The sequence below is a fragment of the Anomaloglossus baeobatrachus genome, chromosome 5, assembly GCF_048569485.1.
Source record: "Anomaloglossus baeobatrachus isolate aAnoBae1 chromosome 5, aAnoBae1.hap1, whole genome shotgun sequence".
NCBI lineage: Eukaryota > Metazoa > Chordata > Amphibia > Anura > Aromobatidae > Anomaloglossus > Anomaloglossus baeobatrachus.
Genome location: NC_134357.1, coordinates 444,279,304 through 444,290,928, shown reverse-complemented (window position 1 = coordinate 444,290,928; position 11,625 = coordinate 444,279,304). Strand labels below are relative to the sequence as shown.

Genomic DNA, 11,625 nt, shown 5'->3' with positions numbered 1-11,625 from the left:
ATCTATCTACCCATTATCTATCTATCTAGCTAATCTATTATCTATCTATCTATCCATTTATCTATCAATTTATCTATCTATCCATCCATCTATCTATCTATCCATTATCTATCTATCTAATCTATTATCTATTTATCTATCCATCCATTTATTTATCTATCCATTATCTATCTAATCTATTATCTATTTATCTATCCATCCATTTATCTATCTATCCATTATCTATCTATCTAATCTATTATCTATTTATCTATCTATTATCTATCTATCTATCCATTATCTATCTAGCTATCCATTATCTATCTATCTATCCATTATCTATCCATTTATCCATTCATTTATCTACCGGCGGAAAAACACGGCAAAAACGCACCAAAAACGCGGCAAAACCGCATGCATTTGTCCCGCGGTTTTGGTGCGTTTTTTTTACCGCAGATGCGGTAATCTTCAACTCCCAGAAGTTTCTCAAGAAATTTTCTTGAGAAAAATCACTTTTCTAGTGCGCACATAGCCTTACTTAGAAAAATATCACTCATGTGCCTGAGTGGTCAGGAAACCAATACATGCAATATTCTTCTGTTTGGTACCAACACCTATCATCTCATTTGTGACTTTTCACATTGAAGTCGATGGGAAAATGGATATGAGAAATTTAAACACTGAGTTACAAGGCTGACATTTTTTATCCATCCATTGTCCTTTGTAACAATGTTAAAAGTGAAGGATAGAAAACAATTAATGGGACAACTAAAGGAAAGACTGAGTTTAGGAGGCTGTTCATATACTGTATGTCTGACCCTCCAGTTTCTTTTTCCTAACATATTTATAAAGTGGCTCTGTCCGTTGTCACCTAATAGCTTTAAATAGGGGTTCCATGGACTGCCTTTGTGTTAATTACCTTGACTATTCAGTACTATGGAAGCTCTGGCCTTTACCCTTTAAGGGCTCATGCGCACGTTGCGTAATTGCATGCATTTACGCTGCGTATAGCACTGCAGTGTAAATGCATGCGTCCTGCGTCCCCAGCACAATCCATGTAAATTGTGCATGAGATGTACGCACGTTGTTTTTATGAACGCAGCAATTTGGGTGCTAAAATTTTGACCCAAATCTGTGCGTTCATAAAATGAGCATGCAAATTATCCCTTGCGCTATGGATGCAGCTCCCACTCTGTCTATGGTGGGGGCAGCATCCATAGCGCATGAAATCAGCTATTTTCTACAAAAAAACTGCATCCATTATGCGGTGTTTCTGCAGCGATTTGAAGCGCACATGTGCTGTCAAATCGCTGCAGAATATTCAGCAGGTACATGCGCATGAGCCCTTACACCTGTACAGTGATGTTGAATTACACAATGACCCTGGGTTGAGCCTTCGGAGTAGCTGCTGGCTGGTGAAGCAGGCTGGCAAGAATGGTCAGGTCGTCAGCTGAGAACCAGGAGGTGCAGACAAGGAACAAAATCACCAGTCAGAAGAATTTTGAATAAACAGGCCGAGGTTAAAAACAGAATTAAGCTAAAAAGGACACAAGCAGACCACAGAGATGTCACCCAAATAAATGAATGTCTATCACTGACAGAGTCTGACTGCTGGGGTTTAAATAGGTAGGAGCCTAACCCATGACTACCATAAGAGAGTATATCAGATAATTAACCCATTGGTAAAACACAAGTGAACTGGAGAGGAACAACTAGTCACAGCAATCCAGTGTTTAACAGCCACACGCTGCCATCGCCCAACATAATTTTCATCTTTAGGGTGGCGCTGCCTAGTGACCAAGGCAGATGTAGGAGCAGCATGTTCTGACAAAGATGTGACAATAGTTTAAAAATTGTATTGATGACCGAATGAATCCCATAGCTTCCCATGGGGTTTGTCCAGTGGGATAATTTGTGAGGCTGGACATCATAACAAGACTGATAGAGAATCCTTGCTGTAGACACCAAATAGGTGCGAAAACGGCACAAAGTTTCCATCCATTTTGCCTGGTCTTGGCAAGAAATTGCTTGCTGGGAAAATTATATTTATTAATCCACCCATACTGGTGCTACTAATTGGTTTAAAATCTGTGTGTTGGTGACTTAAAATATTCCAATAAATTAAAGAGGACCTTTCACCAGTTTGAGCTTGTTAAACTGGCTACACCATGGAATAGTTGCTGCAGAGCTGAGTGAAACATTGTTTATATTTTTTAATTTCTACACTCCATTGCGGAGTTAACTTGTAAAGTTTCCCCTCACTGATCCTTGCAACTACTGTGTAGACATAAAGCAGATCTAAATTGTATATCCTTACAAATACTTCCAGATCTCATCTCACAGTGGTGTAAGCTCTCATCCTTCCCCACACTGACTGCTGTGAGATGAGATCTGGTAGTATTTGTAGTGATACATAACTGAGCTTTTTTGTCTCTCCACACAGTAGCTGCAGAGGTCAGTGAGAAGAGAACATTTTCCATTTTATCTTGCATGATGCTGCCTGCTTATGATTGGTCAGCTTCATGTCTGGGAAGAAATACATCTCTGGTAATACCCAGTTGGACTTATCTTAAATTTTAACATAAACGTTACAAGCTAATAAGTTCAACTAAGCGTTAGAAGAGATTTGTTTATGAGGGCATTTACTTCTTCCCCTTCATGAGATAAACCAGTAATAAGCAGACAGCGTCATGCAGGGGAAAAGAGATAGCGATACAACAGAGCTGAATTATGCATCATTACAAACCCTTCTGTATCTCATTCCACTGCAGTCAGTGTGGGGGAGGGTGAGAGCTGACAACACTGTGAGATGAGAGCTAGGAGACTTCCTAATGATATGTAACTAAGCTCTTCTTTATATCTACACAGCAGCTGCAGAGATCAGTAAGGAGAGGAGGGCATGTTCTTTGCACCTCTGTATGATTCTGCCTTCTTCTGATTGGGCAACCTCATACAGGGGAAGAAGTGCACGTGCAGAAAGACTAAACTTTGGTAACCTTCAATTGAACTAAACATAACTTTTAACCTAAACTTTACAAGCTAATATCTCTGCAACGGAGGGGAGAAATGAAAGAATAAAAACTACATTTTATTCACCACTGCCACCACTATTCCATTATGTGGGCAGTTTAGCATGCCAAAGCTGGGAAAAAGTCCTTTTCAAATTAGATAAGAAATGTTTTCTTTATTTATTTATATATATATATATATATATATATATATATATATACACACACACTGTATAAATTTTTATAAACATAATCATTTAAAAGCTTATCTCCATATTCTCCCGTGTAGGTTACACATGTGTCATGTAGTATATAAAGAGATCAAAGATCAAATCTTCTGTGTAACATCTCTATGAATTGATGTTCCTAGAAATAGAGTAATTCTCAGCGTAATTGTTTTCCATAGAGCCATGTGTATAATTGCCTCAGGAGATGTGGCAGTGCCGCAATCTCTGGGTTTGTTTGCTATCACGCTATAATATAGTTTTGCAGAGGCTGATCAGGTGAACAGTCTGGGAATAGGTTGTACTGTGTATTAGAGCTGAGCATATGGCAGTAATTACATCCTCTTCTATGAATTTATAGCTTGTCAGGCTGTCCTCGTGCCAAGAAAAGCGGAATGAAAGTTACACCCACTAAGGATGACAAGGACGACCCAGAGCTAATGAAGTGAGTAGAAACTGAGCACGTGATGAGAAGAATATAGGAATCTATCTGAGAAAAACACGTACAATGATTTTATCTGGAAGGTGTCTGTTATTGGTTTATGTGCATGTTGCTGAGAGGCCCCGGAGGTCGCCATCGTCTGAGCTGTATCCAACACATCACAACGTATGAACCATCTATGAGGACGACATAAAACACAATGTAACAAACAAAACGCAAAAGTCCACCAGTAGTGTCCCCATACTGGTCACCCAGCAGGGCTGCCATATATACAAGTAGTGACTACTTACCATTACTAATTACTGGTTACACTATGTTTGAGTCTTATATTTGCTAAAAGTTTCCAGCACTTATGTCATCTCTATCTATAAAGCTCCATTCACCCGACTGATGGGTGCGTTTGACCTCCGTCGGACTTGTACACTTTGTTGCATTCTTTTTTACTTCATAGCAAAGACTAACAGATTACTGCAGTATACATTAAATTTACAGATAGAGGTGTGTTCCTATACAGAGGTATACAGCAGAGCCTACTGTAGGAGGTGCATGTCAGGCAACATTCCCAACATAGACATGTGATGTCATCTGAGTGCTCTATTATTCACGGACTAATAGAACTAGGTGGAGAACATTTAGTTTTTTCTTCATCGTTCCTTATGGGAGACCCAGACCACGGGTGTATAGCTTCTGCCTCAAGAGGACACACAAAGTACTACACTAAAAAGTGTAGCTCCTCCCTCCTAGCATATACACCCCCTGGATAACCAAATATAGCCAGTCCAATGCTTTGTGTTCAGGAGGCACACATCCACACATGCATTCTCATCTGATTTTTGATTTTAAAGAGTTTGAAGAAAAGCGGGTCCAAGCTGGACCCCCGGCATGTCCCTTCTCACCCCACTGTGTCGGCGGTGTTGTTAAGGTTGATTTCAAGGCTGGAGCCTTACATGCCGCGCTCCTTCACCATCCCTCCTGAGCTCTGGCTTGAAGTGGGAGCCAGCACGGTTCTCACTGCTTTGCAGGAGACCGGTCTCCATCCGCAGCCCTTTCAGGATCCTGCCGGACGGAGCACTCATCCCTCAGGGACCTGGCCCTGCGTCTCACAAGCTAAGTATTTGAGACGTTATTATCGGGGGGTCCCTTGCATCTTTATTGTTGGGGAGAGTGTGTCAGGTTACTTTGTTGACATTTCCGGCCGGTTCTCTGGTTTTCACCTGAGAACCGCGCCGAGGGTGCTTGCGCGCCGGCCGCATTGTAAAATTTAGGCCCCGGCTTCGGCTGCGGCCTACTTTTGTTTTCACTGCCCCTGCATGTCAGTCATGCAGAGGGACAGTGCGGCACCGGCCGTTCAGCACAGGGGAGGACACTCCTCTCTGAGGAGATGTTTCCCTCCCCTGTATATCTCCTTGGCCCTCCGGTTCCCGCTCTTGGACTAGGCCCCACCCCCCTCCTCACTCCGGCGCCATTTTATCAGCGTCCCCACACTGATCGGCGCTGGCTGCTGCTTCTCTGCAGGGGGTCCGAGCTGTGGGATCCGGAGGGCACACAAAACGGTCTGGTAAGCCACAACCTCTGGTTGTGGATCTTCTTATACACTCTCTGGGGGTCATTCTGAAGGAGTGTGTTCTTTACTGCAGAGCCCCCACCTCAGCAGCATGTCTCACACTAGGAGCAAGGCTGCAAGGCTGTACTCAATATGCACTGCATGTAAGCTCGTACTGCCTGAACCGAGCACATATCCTCATTGTGATGCCTGCTCTAACATGGTGGTCCCTCCGGCCCCGGTGGCTGAACCCCCGGCTTGGGTAGAATTGTTTTCTAAGTCTATCTCCCAGTCCTTTGCCGACTCCATGGGACAGCTGTCCCGGACTCTGCTGAGCATGCATCAGCCCCCTTCTCAGGGCGCCTCTGCTGCTTCGGCTCGCTCTGCAGAGCTCACAGAGGATTCTTCATCTGCTCCCAGACCCCGTCCTCCTAAAAGGAGACGCAGGGTCCCCTCTCCTTCCTCGTCCCGCGGCTCCGATTCACGAGCCGACTCGCAGGACGAGGAGGATGTCTTTACTGGGGGCTCGGACGCTACCTCCATGTGCCCCATTGATTTGACCGAGGGCGATGCAGATGTTAGTGATTTGATTGCGTCCATTAATTCTGTACTGGACCTCAATCCGCCAGTATCAGAGGAGCAACCCTCTCTGGCAGAAAAGCACCAGTTTACCTTGCCTAAGAGAACAAGGAGTGTGTTCTTTAACCACTCCAGTTTTCAAGCCACTGTGTCCAAGCCCAGAGCCTGTCCTGACAAACGCTTCCCAAAGCGTGGTTCTGATGACCGTTATCCTTTTCCACCAGAGGTGGTCAAGGAGTGGGCTCACTCACCAAAGGTAGACCCTCCGGTGTCGAGACTCTCAGCCCGGACAGTTGTATCTGTGGCTGATGGCACCTCACTTAAGGATCCCACTGACCGCCAGGTTGACCTCCTGGCCAAGTCTGTCTATGAGGCGGCAGGGGCCTCGTTCTCCCCATCCTTTGCAGCAGTGTGGGCTCTAAAAGCCATCTCTGCTTCCCTAGAGGAGATGCATTCCCTCACTAGGGACTCTATGCCTGAATTGGTTGCCTTAACTTCCCAGGCTTCAGCCTTTTCAGCCTACGCCATGTCTGCCATGCTGGAGGCCTCTCACCGCACTGCGGTGGCCTCCGCTAATTCCCTCGCTATCCGCAGGATCTTGTGGCTTCGAGAGTGGAAGGCAGATGCTTCCTCAAAGAAGTACCTTGCTGGGCTCCCATTTGCTGGGTCCAGGCTGTTCGGTGAACAACTGGATGACATTATTAAGGAGGCTACTGGCGGGAAGAGTACTTCCTTGCCACAGACTAAAAGCAGGAAACCTGTCCAGGGCAGGAACCAGTCGAGGTTTCGTTCCTTTCGTTCCTCTAACTGGTCGTCCTCTAAGCCCTCGGCCTCGTCCACTAACTCAGCCAAGGACCAGAAGCCCACCTGGCGCAAGAAGCCGCGTCCACAAAGGTCCGCAGGAGCTGCTGCCACCAAGGCAGCCTCCTCTTGACTATCTGGCCGAGCCAGCAACGTCCTTGGTCGGTGGCAGGCTCTCCCACTTTGGCGACGTGTGGTTTCAACACGTCTCCGATCAGCGGGTGCGGGATACCATCTCCCACGGCTACAGGATAGAGTTCTCTTCCAGCCCGCCAAACAGATTTTTTCTGTCAACTCCCCCCTGCTCCAAGGCCGCCGCCTTCTCTCAGGCCGTGGCATCCTTGCAGGCCAACGGAGTAATTGTACCGGTTCCCGCCAGGGAACGGTTCAGAGGTTTTTACTCAAATCTCTTCCTAGTCCCCAAAAAGGACGGTTCCTTCCGGCCCATACTGGATATCAAGCTTCTCAACAAGCATGTTCAGGTGCGGCATTTTCGCATGGAGTCTCTGCGGTCAGTCATTGCCTCAATGACCCAAGGAGATTTCCTGGCATCCATCGACATCAGAGATGCTTATCTGCATGTGCCAATTGCAGTTTCACACCAGCGTTGGCTACGTTTTGCAATCGGAGAGGAACATTTCCAATTCGTGGCTCTCCCCTTCGGGTTAGCCACGGCCCCTCGAGTATTTACCAAGGTCAAGACAGCAGTGGTTGCGGTTCTGCACCTCCAGGGGTTGGTAGTGATTCCTTACCTGGACGACCTTCTTGTCAAGGCTTCATCCAGTGCAGACTGTCAGCGGAGTGTCTCGCTCACTCTCGCCACTCTTGTTCAATTCGGGTGGCTTGTCAATCTGCCCAAGTCCACTCTGACCCCGACCCAAAAACTCACGTACCTAGGGATGCAATTCGAGACTCTGCCGGCACTTGTCAAGCTGCCCTTAGTCAAACAGCAGTCCCTCCATCTGGCGGTGCGCTCTCTGTTGAGGCCCCGCCGTCATTCCATCAGGCACCTCATGCAGGTGCTGGGTCAGATGGTGGCGTCAATGGAAGCGGTTCCCTTTGCCCAGTTCCATCTGCGTCCTCTGCAGCTGGACATTCTCCGCTGTTGGGACAAGCGGACTTCTTCCTTGCACAGGTTGGTGGCTCTGTCGCCACAGACCAGGAGATCTCTTCAGTGGTGGCTTCGGCCCCTCTCTCTGTCTCAGGGACGCTCCTTCCTGACCCCGTCCTGGGTGATCCTCACCACGGATGCCAGTCTATCCGGCTGGGGAGCAGTATTTCTCCACCACCAAGCACAGGGCACTTGGACTCCGTCCGAATCAGCCCTCTCGATCAATGTGCTGGAAATCAGAGCTGTGCTCCTAGCTCTCGTAGCCTTTCACCACCTGTTGGCGGGCAAGCACATTCGAGTCCAGTCAGACAACGCGACAGCAGTTGCTTACATCAATCACCAGGGCGGGACTCGCAGCCGCCTGGCAATGTTGGAGGTTCAACGCATCCTTCAGTGGACGGAGGACTCCAAGTCCACCATATCCGCAGTCCACATCCCAGGCGTAGAAAACTGGGAGGCAGATTATCTCAGCCGTCAAACCATGGACAGCGGCGAGTGGGCCCTGCATCAGGCAGTGTTCCGGTCGATCTGCCGCAAGTGGGGCACTCCGGAAGTGGATCTAATGGCATCCCGGCACAACAACAAGGTCCCGGTTTACGTGGCTCGCTCCCACGATCCTCAGGCCTTTGCAGCGGACGCGCTGGTTCAGGATTGGTCCCAGTTCCGTCTGTCTTACATGTTTCCCCCTCTAGCTCTCTTGCGCAGAGTCCTGCGCAAGATCAGAATGGAGGGCCGTCGGGTCATCCTCATTGCTCCAGACTGGCCCAGGCGAGCTTGGTATCCAGACCTGCTCCTCCTGTCCGTAGAGGTGCCGTGGCATCTTCCGGACCGTCCAGACCTTCTCTCACAAGGTCCGTTTTTCCGCCAGAATTCTGCGGCTCTCAGATTGACGGCGTGGCTCTTGAGTCCTGGATCTTGACGACTTCTGGTATCCCTCCTGAAGTCATCTCCACCATGACTCGGGCTTGGACGTCTTCCTCGGCCAAGATTTACCACAGGACTTGGAGAATTTTCCTGTCCTGGTGTCGTTCTTCCGGCCATGCCCCTTGGCCTTTTTCCTTGCCGACCATCCTGTCCTTTCTACAGTCCGGTCTGCAGCTAGGACTATCCCTCAATTCCCTTAAGGGACAGGTCTCGGCTCTGTCAGTGTTGTTCCAGCGGCGTATCGCCCGACTGGCCCAGGTGCGCACCTTCATGCAGGGCGCATCTCACATCATTCCACCTTACCGGCGGCCTTTGGATCCCTGGGACCTTAATCTGGTCCTCACGGCCTTGCAGAAACCCCCTTTTGAGCCACTTAGGGAGGTTTCTTTGTCTCGTCTTTCACAGAAAGTCGTCTTTCTAGTGGCCATAACTTCCCTCAGGAGAGTCTCTGATTTGGCTGCGCTCTTTTCGGAGTCACCTTTTTTGGTTTTTCATCAAGACAAGGTGGTTCTCCGTCCGACTCCGGACTTTCTTCCTAAGGTGGTCTCTCCTTTCCACCATAACCAGGATATTTCCCTGCCTTCCTTTTGTCCGGCTCCTGTTCATCGCTTTGAAAAAGCGTTGCATACTCTGGATCTGGTGCGGGCACTCCAGATCTATGTGTCTCGCACCGCTGTTCTTAGGCGGTGCACCTCTCTCTTTGTGCTGACCACTGGTCAGCGTAAGGGCCTCTCGGCTTCTAAGCCGACCCTAGCTCGTTGGATTAGGTCGGCCATTTCCGATGCCTACCAGTGTACTCAAGTGCCTCCCCCGCCGGGGATCAAGGCACACTCGACCAGAGCTGTCGGTGCCTCTTGGGCTTTCAGGCACCAGGCTACGGCTCAGCAGGTCTGTCAGGCTGCCACTTGGTCCAGTCTGCATACCTTTTCGAAGCACTACCAAGTGCATGCTCATGCTTCGGCAGATGCGAGCTTGGGCAGACGCATCCTTCAGGCGGCTGTCGCCCATTTGTGAAGTTAGGTTTCACCTACTTCTCAGTTTTCTGTTTATTCCCACCCATGGACTGCTTTGAGACGTCCCATGGTCTGGGTCTCCCATAAGGAACGATGAAGAAAAAGAGAATTTTGTTTACTTACTGTAAATTCTTTTTCTTATAGTTTCGACATGGGAGACCCAGCACCCTCCCTGTTGCCTGTTGGCAGTTTTCTTGTTCCGTGTGTTTTCACCGGCTGTTGTTGTAGACAGAGGTTCCGATTGTTCCGGGTTTTGCTCTATCTCTACTTGTGGGTGGATGTCCTCCTTCAGCTTTTGCACTAAACTGGCTATATTTGGTTATCCAGGGGGTGTATATGCTAGGAGGGAGGAGCTACACTTTTTAGTGTAGTACTTTGTGTGTCCTCCGGAGGCAGAAGCTATACACCCGTGGTCTGGGTCTCCCATGTCGGAACTATAAGAAAAAGAATTTACGGTAAGTAAACAAAATTCTCTTTTTTCTCATCAGAGAAAAACAGATGAAAATAATGATAAAAATCTGGTGAATCTAATCAAAATCACTGATGAAACTCGGACCGATTTCCTTCTAAGAGAAAAGCACGGACGTGTGCACGAGCCCTTGTTCTAAATTCATGATAGCCATTTGACAAAAACAAGTTCTCTTTGCACAGAAGACATCAGATAATTATTAACATCTACACCCCCAGGCGATTTTCCGTTTTTCCGTTTTTTGGGGGGTTTTTTGCTCCCCTTCTCCAAGAGCTGTAACTTTTTTTATTTTTCCGTCAATCTTGCCATATAAGGGATTGTTTCTTTGTGGGAGAAGTTGTACTTTTTCAATGAAACCATAAGTTTTACCATATAGTGTACTGGAACACAGCAAAAAAATTTCAAGTTTGGAAAAACTGCAAAAAAAAAAATTGCGATCGCACAATCGTTTTTGGGATATTTTATTCACCATATTCACTATATGATATAAAACTGATGTGTTGGTGTGATGCTGCAGGTTGGTACGAGTTTGTAGACACCAAACATGTATAGGTTAACTTTTATCTAACGGGTTAAAAATAATCAGAAGTTTATCCAAAAAAAGTGGCACACTTTTTTCGCCATTTTCCAAAACCCGTAGTGTTTTCATTTTTTTGTATCTATGGCTCAGTGATGGCTTATTTTTTTGCGTCTCGAGCTGACATTTTTAACGGTACCATTTTTGCGCAGATGCTACGTTTTGATCGCCTATTATTGCATCTTGTGCAAAATTTGCGGTGACCAAAAACTTAATTTTGGCATTTGGAATTTTGTTGCTGCTATGCCATTTACTGATCAGATTAATTGATTTTATATTTTGATAGATAGGGCATTTCTCAACGCGACGATACCAAATGTGTATATTTTTTAATTTTTTTAACCCTTTACTTTTCAACGGGCCGAATGGGGGGTGATTTTAACTTTTAGTTTTTTTTATTTTTTAAAACTTTTTTTAACTTTTTTTTATTTTACTAGGTCCACTAGGGAACTATAATGATCAGTAGTCTGATCGCTCTTCCATTTCTCCAGATGACAGCTACACAGCTGAGAACTGGAGTAAAGATGCTTTACTCTCACACACGGCAGTCTGCCTGCAGTAAGTGAAAGTGACTCATGATAGCTACAGGAGTCATTACATGACCTTGTGCTACCATGGCAACCACCATCACGTGACTTCCGATGGTGCTGGGTAAGTTATGATTACGGCGGCACACTGTTACATCTCGCTGTCAGTTTTTGACAGCGAGATGTAAGGGGTTAATAGGCACAGGTGGAATGCGATTCCACAAGCGCTTGGCAGACATGTCAGCTGTTGAACTCAGCTGACATGTGCGCGGATCGCCGCGGACTGCCAATGGCAGGCGACGGTGGTTAACCTCACATGATCCATGACGTACCCAGTGTTTTTTTAATTGAGAAGAAATAAATAAGGAATAAGGAATTTTAAAACTGTGCTGGATCGTCACTTTTTCTCCTCTTTGCAAGGATTAATA

At 46.9% G+C, this 11,625-nt stretch overlaps 1 protein-coding gene across 2 annotated transcripts in view; it reads left to right on the top strand.

Moving 5' to 3' along the window:
- Positions 1-11,625, top strand: part of MYT1 (myelin transcription factor 1) — a 136,501-nt gene that overhangs the window by 102,826 nt on the left and 22,050 nt on the right. For both annotated transcript variants that reach the window (XM_075350455.1, XM_075350456.1), the window contains one exon: positions 3,573-3,656. In XM_075350455.1, coding sequence (XP_075206570.1) covers positions 3,573-3,656 — 84 coding nt within the window. The remainder of the gene's footprint in view (positions 1-3,572; positions 3,657-11,625) is intronic.